The following is a 14,733-nucleotide window of genomic DNA, read 5'->3' on the forward strand; positions in this document are numbered from 1 at the left end:
TTGTAGAAGGACCTCTTCTCTCCAAAACTTACCTTATCTTTTTGCCAAATATTCGGTCTAGCTCACCTGTTTGAGCTTCCTCTAATTAGCGTTTGATCCCTTGATCCACCAGGGCTTCCTTTGAATTGGTGTCCGATCATGCTAGATGTCTGGTCCTGTTGATCCATCTGGACGTTTTTTGCCTGGTGTTCCTTGATCCGCTAAGACTTTCGTTGCCTAGTATCTAGTCTACCTGACCTACTAGAGCTTTCTTGTTAAATGTTAAGTCACCTGCACAATTAACAAAGCTATAAGATCTTCCAGGGTTTAACTTTAAACTTTTGCCAACATCAAAATACAAGTTCAATTATCTGGTATTCCCTGCACTAACAATCTCCCCCTTTTTGATGTCTAACAATTCGGTTTAAAGTTAAGAAAAATAAAATAAATATAGGTTCAAATATTTTTAAATATGTGCCCTGAATTTTAAAAATTCTAAACTAGAAAATATTTTTAAACTTTATACCCACATTCTCCCCCTGTGACATACATCAAAATGGGAAAAATGTGTTTTAAAAACACTATGTTTTTTAAAGAATATCTTTAGTTTTCAAGACTAACATTTTTCAAAGTACTTAACAATTTTCTTTGAAAACCCTTAACAATAATACTTTAAAAAAATGTGTTAAAACATTTTCAGACACAATTTATTTCCAAATAATTTTCAAACAAATGATTTTTTCACATTAAAAAATCTTTGAAAGACACTTTACAAAATAATTTTCAAAAAATATTTTGACAACGGTCAATAATAATTCTTGAAAATTAACAACCATTAAAGGAAATTTGACAAATAAGAAATTACTTAAAAGATATGCACTTAATAAATAAACAAATAAATATTTAAAAGAGATGCACTTAAAAATAAACACTTAAATATGAATATGCATGATATCCTAATTAACCGACATTTAATTTGATAAGTGTTTCTAAGACTCCAAGTATGCATCCAGGCTTAGAATTTAAAGATGCATAGTTAACTAACTTAATCCCATATTTTTAAAAATAATAATTCATCTAAAATATTGTCCTTAAGAAAATGTCTAACCCCTTTTTCTTAACTCAAGTGATATCAATTAATCATCAAGTCTAGTAAGAGTTAGTCACCATCATGATTAATTTTGATTTATACCCCTTAGGCTCATGTCCATGCACTGTCGACATCTGGAACTAGGGGTTGAACCTAACATCTCATGCCCATCTACGTGGCTCAATACACAAACAATTAATCCTAAGTGTTTGTGAGATGCAACGACTTTCTAGATCTATCAGTGCATGAGTTCTACAATAGCGCCTAGGCTAGTTCAATTTTTAGATATTTATAAGATATAAGTAATGATATAATATATAGTAATAGTGACAACAAAAACCTATTCTACTTAATTTTGTAGAAATACTTGATGATAGAAAAAAATTGGATAGCTTGATAATTTTATTAAGATTAAATCTTACCCATTCTAAGTGAAAAAAGCATGTTAACCTTAGGGGTTTTGTGAGATAGTTTTTCAATTTTATTGATTAATTTAATTTTGATTTAGGAAGGGCATTGACCTTGGGTTAGATTCAAGTTTAGTTTTGGGTCAGTTAAGTGTGGGCATTTATTAAATCGACTTTCAAGTTGTGGTGAGGCTCAAGGGCCTACTTTGGAACGACCACATCCTTAGACAAAGCCAATAAAAGAAATTACACACTTGATTAACTTAATACAAAACATTGGTCTAACTAGTTTAGGATGTGGTATCTTAGCTTCAGCTAGTTCCACTTAGCTAGGTACACCAGGTAGGATACTCCTTATCCAACCTAAACATGCACTTAGTCTAAATTTTCCCAACGTACTATCATCTCATCGCATCCTAATACTATGTTGTCAAGATCAAAATCCTTTGTCTTATCTAACCATTCTATTAATGAGACAAACTTTTCTTGCCTCCCCTTATCACAACTTTTATAATTTTTATCTAAGTAGTGAATTTGATCCTTGGGGATCTAATATTGATTATATCCTACTTTGTTAATCAAACATGATTTTGGGATTCATGCTTGGACTTTGTTGTTAGCATGCCTATTGACTAAGGATGTGTATGATCTAAGTTGAGTCTTCAACTTATATCCAAGTCTGGATTTATTGTACAAGATCATTGAGACCCAAGTATCATATCTAAATACTTGGAGCTCGAGGTGAACCTTTCCAACTTACGTTTAAGTTCCTCAATTTGACCTTTCAAGAGAGAATTCTCTTCCTCAAGTTTTTGAACTTGAGTTGAGGTTCCTTCTTGAACTTGGTTGATTGAGGGACCAAGGTTGATCTCCTTCTTAAGGTCTTTTACCTCCTTGAGAAGTGAACTATTCCTTGGACTTAGCTAATTTTTTAATTAACATGTAATAATTGCATACAATTTTTCTACTAGGGGAGATGTTACCTCATCGTCTTGTTCGTCTGGACTCGAACTCGGACTCAGGTTTTGATTTAGTTACATCTTCCTTCACCATTAAAGCCATGAAACTTGTCTGATTTGGTTCGTCTGATCTGACTCTTTTGAGGATGACTCATCCCGTGTGGCCTTCAACGTCTTTTTCTTCCTTTGCTTCTTAGACTTGTCTTCCTTTTGGTTAGGGCATTCAGATTTGTAGTGTCCTTTCTGAATGCACCTGTAGCAAGTTACCTCTAATTTTGATTTTTGGTTTTGTTTAGTCCTACTTGCTTGCCTTTGGCTTAAATCACCTTCTTGATGTCTCTTTTGGTGAATCCCTTCTTTTTGATCATTTTCCTAAGCAGGTTGACGATCACCGATGTTAGTTCTTCGTTGTCTTTGTTTGGATCCGACTTGTCTTCGGATTCCATTGATGGTCGGGATTTTGGCTTAAACTCCTTGCTCCTTATTTGTCCTACAATTAAAGCAATACCTTTTTTGGTTTGACTCAAGTTAGCTTGTTCATATAGCTCAAATTCACAAAATAACTCGTGTAGTTTTATTGTATATAAATCTCTATATAGTTTGTATGCATCTACCATAGATGGTCACAGAGTATTTCGTGGAAAAGCCTATCTTGGTTTTCGACATGTTGTCCAACAGAGTGAAGTTCATTCAAGATATCTTTGATTCTTGTGTGTAGCTAGCTTACGGTCTCACCATCTTGCATTTGACAATTAAATAACTTATTTAAAAATAAGTTGCGTTTAGTTACCTTCGAGTCATTGGTTCCCTCGTGTAGTTTGGTCAATTTATTCCAGAGGTCCTTGGCAGTGTTGAATGGCATGACTCAGTTGTATTCTTCTTTGGTTAGACTGTATTATAGAGTCCTTGCTGCTTTTGCGTCAGCTTCAAATTTCTTTCGCACGTCGGAGTCTACTTTTCGCATTTAAATGGAATTTCGGACTCGTTGATCGACAGTGTGTAACCCTTCTTTACAATAAGTCACATGTTGGTTTCGGTCTTTAAGTACCACTCCATTCGCCCCTTCCAGTAGTCGAAGTCTTCTCCTTTGAATAGTGGAGGGCAAATGTAGGCCATTGCACTAAACTTAAAGAAAATCAAAAAGAATCTCCCAGACTTTTTAAGGCTGGGTAAGTAATGCAACAGAAAGTCAAAAAATAAAAGAAATTTGAGAGAAGAATTTTTTAAAATTGAACTCAAATGGTTATAAGACCAATTCAGAGCGACCTCACTCTGATACTAATTATAGGACTGAAAAGATGAAATAAAAGGGGGTGAATATCTCTGGTAAAATCTTTTTTTAAAACTTGTTTCTTTTCTTTTAAAATTCAGAACGCAGCAGAAATAATAAAATAATAATATCATTTTGCTTAGTTCACAACCCTCAAGATTGCTGCTCCAAGGAAGCAATCTACAATCCAATCATGGATAACATACGAGTAGGCAAGCATTAACTTTCTCCTTCCGAAACAAGTGGAGAAACCTCTTACAAAATAAAAAGGATGTAGGATCGTTGCGCTAGAGAGGGGGGTGAATAACACTCGTGGCTAATTCATTCGTTTAAAAAGTTGAGTAAAACACAGCGGAATAAAGACAGAAACGAAAGGCAAACAACGCTAACACGACCAAGATTTACTTGGTTCGGAGCTTGTGGCGACTCCTACTCCAAGGTCCACACGTGAGAGTACTTTTGATAGGCAATCACTAATCAATTCGAAAAGATTACAAGTATAGTTTGAAATAATTACAAGTAATTCAAAAACTAAGAATATCGACGACTTTGCAAGATGAAAGCTTCAATAGAGTCGTCGTTGGAGCTTTTGGACATTGTAGAGGCTTTATCGGAGCAGTATACAGAAGTCGTTCTGAATGTCGTTCTCAAGCTCCCGGTCGAATGCTGCTTATATAGGCTGTTCCGGGCGCCTAGAAACCCTCCGGACGCTTGGACCACGTGTCTCGACCAATCGACGCGGTCTACGTCAGCTTGTGGATAACTTTTCGGGTCTAGGCGTCCCCTGTCTGCCCGGGGCGAGCCTGGTCCAGGCACTCGGACCAAGACTAACTTTTTCTAGCTTTTTATTTTCTGCAAAATAAAGTTAGTCCAGGCAGTATAAAATATATGTAAAATATGAATTTGACAATCTCTGACTGTCCGGTTCTGACTTTGAGTTTCGCTGAAACTCTAGGTCGAACCGACACTTACTATTCCCTCTTCGAGGGAACACGTCCTCACCTACTCCTCTCAGGAGAGTTTACTTTTGCCAGTTCGGTCATCCACGACTGTCTGGACTTTTGCTCAGCGTTCGAGACTTTAGGTCTTCATGCTGAACGTCCGTTCCACGACCTGTCCAGACTTCCTTCTGGTCCGCGACCACTTGGATTTCACCTAAAGTCTCCGACTCTAGGATTTCGCCCAAAGTGCTCGACCCGCGAAGACTTCAACTTGCCTAACCGCAATTAGGACTTTCCACCACCTAGGGTTACCTTCTTTAGGACCTAAGGTTACCTCCCCCTAAGATTTTCCACTTGCCTAGAATCCATTAGAACTTTTGCCTAAGAACACTTATGACTTTCTTGCAAGCTCATTCAACCTTGTTAAACAACAAGTAACTTTAACTTTGGACCCTTTGTCATAATCAAAACTTAGGTTCGATCGCCTGGTGCTCCCTGCACCAACAAAGGATACTGTAACACTTTACTGTACCTTTTAATAATGAGATGCAATAAGCTAAAAGAAAGATATTGACAAGAGTTTAGCGTAGGTTGTTAGAGAGCAAAGCGATGCAAACAAGTTGCTTGAACACTTGACGAGAGATTGGATTGATGTGAAATTGATGTCTCGAACACTCTGCTCAAAGTTCCTTTATAAGTGTTGTTTAACAGTCTTATCTTAGGTCGCCTTGATCCAGATCTACTTTTTTGATTGACTAGTGTTCAGGTTCAGTCTACCAAACCCCATCCACAGCCCCTTGCAGCTTATCTTCTGACACATCAGCAGCTTGACACTTATCCTATGCCACATCATCTGACACGTTAGTACTTTGGTGCTTATCTTTGACCGTGCAACTACCACATCATCATCATCATGAAGTTTATCTCTAGTCACGTCAGCTTTTTTGAAGCTTATCCCATGCCACCTTAGCTACCATGTCATCACCTCGAGACTTACCCGTACCATATCAGCATTCTGGAGCTTATCCATACCATGACACTGAACACCTCAATTGCCTCATCAATTTTGTTAGCCAACTCAGATTACTGTGCCACTTTAGTTTCCAATTGACCAAACCCACTTGTTCGGTGGCTCAAACCATTTAGTTGACCGAACTTACCTTTCAGTTGACTGACCTTGCAAAACAGAGTCATCACAAAATATAATAAATTGTAAGTTATGCATGATCTAAATATATCAGTCAAACAAGTGTCTGATCTCGACTTCGAAATCCGAGTTGGTTTCTTAGTCAGATCAATGCCTAACTTATCCTAAAATATGGACATGTTCTCACCGCCTTATTTTCAGAAGAACCTCTCCGCTTCGGAACTTATCTTCCTTACCTTTTCACCAAACATTCGGTCTAGTTGACCTGTTTAGGCTTCCTCTACTTAGAGTCTGATCCCTTGACTCACTAGGGTTTCTTTTGATTCAATCTTGCTGACCCATCAAGTCCGTCCTACTAGATGCCCAGTCTCGCTAACCCATTTGGACTTTCTCTGCCTGGTGTCCAGTCCATTTGATCTATTAAGACTTTCGTTACCTAGTATCCGGTCCACCTGATCTACTAGGGCTTTCATGTTAAATACACTTAACAAAGCTATCAGATCCTAAGGGCTTAACCTTATCTAGTGCTCTTACACCAACAATAAATATTTTGTGAATTATTTTATCTTTTTGCTACTCTTAACTTTTTGTAATACATAGGTATTTAAATGACACTAAGTAGTCTTATGCTCCAACTTGGAGACATGCACGCCGATTAGAGAATCAAATTCATTAGCAATGTTTGAATTGCAACATAATTGGATGCAGCAGTAGGGTCGCACACCTAAAACAACTTTTTGCTAGTGGATATTCAGATGCTTCTAAGTGTCTAAAAGTTTCTTAAAAATCCATCATGCAATAGGGAGGAACTTGATGGCAAAAAAAAAAAATTAAAGTACAAATAACAATAACAATGTGAAATTTTTAATAGGCGAAACTCTACAAAACTCGTCTATGATGAACTTACATGTTGTGGTAAAAGTATTCCAAAGACAAAGATCTTTTAATAACTTTTGGTGTCTCTCAAACTTAATATGAGTATGAGCAGTATATACGATATAGTGGTGATATAGTCGTCGATAGAACAAGTGGTTCAACTAGTGCTAATGGAAATGACTTAACTATTGCGGCAACGTTGGGGAGGAGTGCAAGTGTTCGTACTACTTAAACACAATGTGGTATTGGCCATTTTTTTTCATTCTATGGGACAAATGCATGTAGTTGATATTGATTCACTGATGTTCCCAAACTAAACTAAAAAATATACTAGGATTGATGATGCCTATACAGGGGAGAAGAAAAAATCGATCAACCAAAGTGTTGCTAAACTTTTCCATTTCAATTGAATTCCTTATAATGGAGCAAATAATACATACTACTCATACTATGGTGTCCAACAACCAAAAATATGGTCTTAGTATTCAACCTTTGACCACATATGAAATTGTTGGTTTGTATTTATATGAACAAATAGAGGAGATCAAGACTTGGATCCTATCGTGCAAGAAGTAATGGGACCTATATGGGGTGTGATAGTTAGATAGGACCTACACATATGAACATTATCAATTTTCCACTATATTGTAATAGGAAGGTGATATTTCAAAAATCTATTAATGTAATTACATAATATCATGATGCATTTTACATGTATCGTTCGATGGATAGTGTAGTTCAAGAAATAAATATTGAACATATAACACAAGTAATTACCGACAAGGGTGCCAACTTTCAAAGCACTGGATAGTTATTAGAGCAAGAGCATCATATATTATTTTGAACACCATACATAGCACACTGTATCAAATGATGATGACAGTTATAATAAACTCAATATAGCAAAGAAGGTCGTGAAAAGAGGTCGGCTATTAATAAGATTCTTATATAATTATCATCGAGTTCATGGATTAATAAGGAAATTTACTAACGAAGATATTTTATGAAGAGGAGCAGCTAGATTTGTGACGCACTTTCTCTTATTGAAGTTGTTATTTCATAAAAAAAAAAGTCAGATTGAAAGTCATGTTCACTTTTGAGGATTGGAAAGCCTCTTGATACTCTAGCATGACTGAAGATAGTGAGGCACAAAAAATTATTATATCTGCTAAATTTTGAGACTATATTTTAGATATTCTTTTGGCAGTAGAGCTCTATATATTGTTCTATGTAAAGTTGACATAAACAAAAAGCCACAAATGAGCAATATTTGCCACTTAATTTAGGAATTAAAAAAGAAATTAAGAGAAGTCTATAATCGCCAACTTAGTTTTAACATTATATTGATATAATCACTGCAAGATGAGACAATCAAATAGGATGTGTATTTTTTTAATAATATATATATTTTTTAATATTGCTATTAATAATTATATATGCTTAATTATTTTAAGCTATTATCTCATTCTGGCATATCGATACCAATATAATATCAAGATAGCAAACAAATAAAAAATTAGTTGGAGACTATTAACAAAAGTCGATTATTAAAGCAATATATGACTCTTTTAGTGATCCTTTTGTAGTGTCAGGCAAATATAAAATGGATATTGGTAAATATAGCATAATTTATTCCTAATTATTGTTAACATATGTGAATACTATTTTAATTTTAATTTTATTTATCTTACAATTGAACGATGGTTATGACATGGAGGATTAGCCCTGAATTTAAAAAAGGTTGCAATACGAATTCAGGTGGTAACAAAATAAATTTACCACTTTGTCCCTTGTTCATACAAAAATGAAAAATCGTCTTTCTTATCATCTCTTAAAGAAGATGATCTACGTTCATGATAATAATGCCTCTTTATCTAAGAGCTATAATAGAAGAGAAGGGTCGCCCTCGGGATGGTCTAGTGGCTAGCGCATAAGATGTTGCCATCATGAGGTCTGGGTTCGAATCTCAGCATAGCCGAGGTAAATGCCTCCCTTATGTGCTAGTCACTATTCCAAAGGCTAGTAGCCGTCCGTGATTTACTTCCTCGTTGTTGGCCCTGGGACGGGTTGGTGGGGACACTGGGGACGAGCGTATTTGCCTTTTGCCACCATAATAGAAGAGAAGGAAGAACAAGAGTCTAATGATGTAAACCCACTTGATATTAGATTTGTCAATCCTAAGGATGATTCAATGATGGATTGGTGCAGTGTTGTTGAGATTGAGGATGCATTACTTGATGAAGCAGGAGATCTACCACGACCATCTCAATTTCTTACCTTGCAGATTGAAAAATTGCATGCTAGAGGATAAGTAGTGAGGAAGATGATGTTGATGAAACTTTTGACTTAGCATTTCAGATTGATTCAGTGCTTAAGTTTATCATACTTTTAGCCTTTTTATATAACTCTGATGCATCATATGATGATCTATCATATTAGAGTTCATGGATGTATGTTTATCCTCATACTTATCTACTTGTATGAAATTTAATGGTGTCAATACAAGTCCAACTTCTAGTGGTGAATCGAGATATGCTGATAGACATGTGGAAAAATCAATATCAATACTACATGTCAGGGGATAATTATTTGATTTGGGTGTTAGAGAACTATGGGGTTGATGTTACAAGGATGTTGTAAGAATGTGTTTCCATTTGATTCACAATACTTCTTTTGGTATTAGCAAGGTGACATATTTTGATGTATCAATTTTAATTCGAGTTAATGATATATCAATTTTTTTAAAAATATATATATATTTATTTTCTTTTGTCTCACAATCTTAAACTGTTAAATAGTTGAAGGCTTATATAATGCTAGTATAAAATTAATATAGAAATTATTTTTAAAATAAAAATATATAGAGTAAACAAACATTTATCTAAGAATTATTTTATATATATATATAGTGTATATATTGTATTAATAAGTCAAAACCATCTACTATCGTCTCTTTACTAACTAATATAAAATTAATATTATCTACATTCTTAACTAGATTGGCAATTTTAAATAATTTAAAATACATTTAAAATTACATTAAATTATAAGAATAATTTGAAGTTGTGAGAATTGAGTTTACCGTACATCTATATAAATATAACATAAGTAATATCCATAATCATCAAATCTTTAAATTTGTAATAATATGAAGCCAAAGGCCATCTTCATGACATGGAAGTTCTTGGACTCAATGTCTTTACAATAAAATTTCAAGTGATTAAGACTATTTTATTATATGCAACAATAATAAAATATAAATTTTAAATTTATACATTGCTATAGCTATTGCAAAATTCAATAGACATCAATTATCTCAAGAGAAAATATGGAAATATGAACTCAACAATAAACATCTAAAATATAAAATCGGGAGTGAGCATTATAGCAATCAAATATTGATACAAATATTTTTTAATTAATATACACTAATATTTAAAATAGAAAAAGTATCGACATGGTATCGGCATGGCATGATATAGTATCAAAACTGTATTGTTCTAGTCCCGAATCAAAATTTCAATACGGCTTAAAATTTTAAACCCTGGCTTAAACTAAGAAAAGGGACCCTAATGCTAAAACCTTTGAATACAATGCTAGAAATAGGTGAAGAAGAACTCTATTGTTGAAACCATTGCAACAAATACCGAAACCATTACAGCAGATACTAAAACCAAGCTGAGGAGTCTGCACTTTTATCGCAATCCTTCCATTGAATTGTTATGAGGATAGCAACCAGCTACCACTTTTTGCTCATATATTATTTTTATTTTCTATTTTTAATTATAGCTAATTTCGGTGAAGTAATTGGTGGTCATGCATAACTGAGTCTTCAAGCATGTAGGGAATTTCCTACGCCACCCTACTTCCATTGTTCTTTAGTTATGTAGAAGCATTAGTGGACTATGATTCCTAGGTTATTTTCAAGATTTGGGCCACCAATTTATCATGTTCTCTCTATCCTTTTCTTGTTTCTCTTTTATTTCCTTAAAAAAAAAACTAAACATACTTAATTGGATACCCTTGCCTATGGTAAACTTTAATACTAATTTGTTATAGATGCATGCATAGGATTGGGTCCATGGGGTCTCCTTTGGATCAGACTTAGAAAGGGTGGAAGAGCCCTTGATTCTCCTAATTGGGTCAAAATATGGGAGTGACTGACAACCAAAGCCGATGGCAAACAAGCAATGATAGAGGTGGGAAGTAATGGCGAGGCAAGAGCAGAAATATTGAAATAGGGAGAGAGATAGAGTGAGAGGTAGAGGAAAAGAACTTTGTTAATTTCTATTCTTGATACAATTTTGGGTTTGCATCCCTTCTGTCATAGTTTCAAATTATTTTTATCCATTCTTGTTACTTCATTTCCATTTTATTCCTTGTGGACAAATTCTCCGATTTGCTATTGAGTTTGATTTGCAGCCTTTCTTTCATGTTATCATCAATCCTACTATTTTAAGATATGCCTTTGTTCGTATAAAATCAATTATAAGGAACTATCTCTCACTGTCTTTCCTACCAGATTTCCTTTAAAGGAATTTCCAATTTTATCGCTCTTTCTTCCCTCTAACCTTTCTTTCTTCTGAAGTAATATAGTACAAGAATGGTGCCTCCTAGTGACAAACAAATAAATTTAAGCAAAGGACATGGCCTGAAAAAGATGGGATGGACAAGTATTTGGCATAACACTGATTCAATCAAAGATATTGTTATGGTAGGACTAGAGTATGAATTAGGAGATTGGAGTAGTTCCATCTTCTTGTTCGAGTCTTAGGTTGGCAATCAAACATTAGAAAGATCGTCTCTAGACATGTTATATGCACAGTTAGACCTGGAGTCACCATTTAGGATATGACTCAATATCTCGAGAAAAAGAACATGTCGCTGATTGGTTGACAACATTAAGAGAATATCTTGGGGAGGGATGTGACAGACTATGCACAAGGTTATGTTAATCTCTCTACCTCTCCAATAACAAGAACCAGACTGCACAACAATGGAATAGACCAAATATATTATCTATTGTTTCAGTGTATGAATCAATAGTTGACTTCAGAAGGGACTTGTGGATGCAGAAAACTTTGCCTATCAGGTTTCCCATAAAGTACATTTTCTACAGGATTCTCCGGCAATAATTCCTACAAAGCCTGCTCTCTTAAAGTGTGGAATAGATGTCGACACTCTGCCTTCTTTGAAAGGAAACAGATTTGCATGACATCAATCTATTCTCAGATAAAGCAGTACGCCTGATGGACAGATGCATGGATAAGGAGAGTTTAAGTTCCATCCATGTTGTCTCTTTAGAAAATCTCTCAATTAAAGGTTTGTATCTCGTAATTAGGTTAACTATTTCAACAGGGACAGTTTAGAATGCTTGGAACGCATTGTCCCAAGAAAAGCTTTGTCAACTATATGATTATTCTCTTATTAGAATATCATTTTTTTTAAAAAAAATCTAAATTGTTTGATAATTTCTATGTGCATATGCAGGAATATCGCACAGCTTGCTAAAGTGAAGATCATGAAAAGTCCAGGGCACTGGGAAGATCTCAATGTTCCTCATAGGTACACATATTTCTCTTAAAGTAATTCAGAGTTTAACATGAATCTAGTGCCCTATTGCAGCTTGTCTAATATTTCACCACCAATCAAACGCTCAACTATACATCCAGTCATGCATAAGAAGATCAAGGAAAGCAGTTGCTTCCAAGAACAATTACCCCTCCCTACTATGTTCCCAACCTACTCCAGTCGGGGTAACCTATCTTGGAGGTTCTCCGATCATTAGGTCTATTTGTTGGGGCGAGGGTTTTGGTGTAGGTGGGGAAAATGACACAACTCGAGCCCCGACTAATAGACCGGTTTGATTGGGTGACCACTTTCCTTGATTTTGTTACGCATGACCGGATGTATGCACATCCTCTTTCGGGTGTTTGGGGGTGGTTTTGGGGTGCTACTCATGTGTAGCATTCATCTAGGGGCTTTACCTAGGTGCATGCCTTGTCTTTCCTCTACTGAGGAAATTTTTTAGTAATATTGCTAGTCATGTTCTATGCTTCTACCAAACTGCTATATCTTGGTTGTTATACCTAAGAAGAGAAACATGAAGGTTACTACTGCAGCTGATTAAAAGAGATTTTTGGTACTTGATTGACTGAAAGCTTCATATGTTTTTCTGGTTCTATTTTTTTTTGTTAGTTTCATTTGGTATATATAGGTCCTTTATTAGCACCTTCATAAGGTTATCATTTTATTTGTGTTAGAATAAGATACTGCAAAAACAATCAAATTACATTTTGCTTCTTTTAGTTGATTGATGTGTTTCTCGGTTTCTTTTAATTTTATTTTTAATTCTCATTTTCAATGGCACAAAATGATAAAAGCCTAATTTCTTCATTAGCTTCTTAATCCATATGATTGTCATTTTACATAAGTCGGAATGAGCCACTACCGTTCGTAATGATGCTTTTGTGTTTCATGTACTTTTTATTTGTAGTTCATAGGAGACAATAGACGTTGACCAACATGCTTGGAGCTTTAGATATTACAATAACTTTCTTATAACTTCTTTTTGATTGAATTATCATTAGTTGTTTGTGAGTTGCAATTACGTTTCATTCTTTTTGAAAGTGTACCTGCTGATTTTATGTCGTGTAAAATTTTGGAAAATGAAAATTATTAAATATGTCATTAACTGAAATACTTCTTGTGTATCTATAGCATTCGTTCAATCCTTTGTCTCAATTTACCCAGTTTTTCTGGGGGCCTCAATCCATGGGGAACTCCTAATCAGAAGAAAACAAGAGACGTGAGTTTCTCTCTGACTTTAAACAATAATAGGATGCATAAAATACCTTCTCTCCCTGTAAAAAATCATTCTAGCCTTTTGATATTTTTTTCTAGAGGGATCTTACTCGACCATATGTTGATGATGGCCTTCTCGAAGTGGTCGGTTTTCGTGATGCCTGGCACGGGCTCGTTCTGCTAGCTCCAAATGGGCATGGAACTCGTCTTGCACAGGTGAACTTACATCTTATGAGGCCATGGGCAATTTGGTAGCTCACCTATAATTTACTGTTCCAGTGACTTCTTAACAAAGCATAAGCCTTGGCCCTATTAAACATTCTACTGATTCTACTTGAAAAGATGTTACTAACTGATGCCATTTAGTATTCCCATACAAAATAGATGAATGATAAATTTCTTTCAACAGGCACACAGAATCCGTTTTGAGTTCCACAAGGGCGCGGCAGATCACACATTTATGAGAATTGATGGGGAACCATGGAAGCAGCCTCTACCGAAGGATGACGACACAGTAGTTGTCGAAATTTCTCATCTGGGGCAGGTCAATATGTTGGCCACTCGTGACTGCATCTCCAAAAGCATTAATGATCCTTCGACACCAGTGAGCCACCATAGGAATGGGGACGACAGTGAGGACTCTGACGGTGAATGGGACGGAGGGAGGAAGAAGTTTGGTGCAGCAGAGACGTTCAAGATCCCTGAGGATACAGATATTGCTCATCTTAGTTAAGTTCTCAGATTTGACTTGCCTATTCATATCTATAATTTGCGCTTGCAGTGGTGTCCATTTGGGTTGATTTATTGTCACCTCGTAATTGTGAGATCGTGTGATTGTTGAAAACTGATCCCTACACAATAATAAAAACATGATTGGATTTAATATTTTGGTGCATCCACATTGTTTTGTGAAAGAGAACTAACTTGGTATTCCCAGGACATGATTCATCCTATTATTTATTTCTTAAATAAATAATTTTTCCATTTTCTTGTCTCTGTAAGACCAATTTTTTTTATCCCCAAGACATTTTGCAAAAAAGTTAATTCAATTCGTACACATGTACGAATGAAAACTCTATTTAGTTTCGACAAAGGCGTGAGAAAGGAAAGGAGAAATTTGAGAAGTGAAATTTATACCATTTGGTCACTTAGGTAAATAAAACAGCAAGGGGAGGGTGTTGGTGTGTCAGAAGTATATAGTTTTGCATGTGGTTTCGATAATTAGATTTTCTTTAAGTTAAGAATTATTTGTGATCTCAT

The 14,733-nt window shown here is 35.3% G+C and overlaps 1 protein-coding gene across 2 annotated transcripts in view; it reads left to right on the forward strand.

Moving 5' to 3' along the window:
- Positions 1-14,356, forward strand: part of LOC121989277 (diacylglycerol kinase 5-like) — a 30,416-nt gene extending 16,060 nt beyond the window's left edge. For both annotated transcript variants that reach the window (XM_042543213.1, XM_042543214.1), the window contains exons 10-13: positions 12,160-12,234; positions 13,390-13,477; positions 13,573-13,689; positions 13,883-14,356. In XM_042543213.1, the coding sequence (XP_042399147.1) occupies positions 12,160-12,234; positions 13,390-13,477; positions 13,573-13,689; positions 13,883-14,206 (604 nt within the window). In that variant the 3' untranslated portion in view covers positions 14,207-14,356. The remainder of the gene's footprint in view (positions 1-12,159; positions 12,235-13,389; positions 13,478-13,572; positions 13,690-13,882) is intronic.
- The last annotated feature ends 377 nt before the right edge of the window (positions 14,357-14,733 follow it).

This window comes from Zingiber officinale, chromosome 6B (assembly GCF_018446385.1).
Source record: "Zingiber officinale cultivar Zhangliang chromosome 6B, Zo_v1.1, whole genome shotgun sequence".
NCBI classification, from domain to species: Eukaryota; Viridiplantae; Streptophyta; class Magnoliopsida; order Zingiberales; family Zingiberaceae; genus Zingiber; species Zingiber officinale.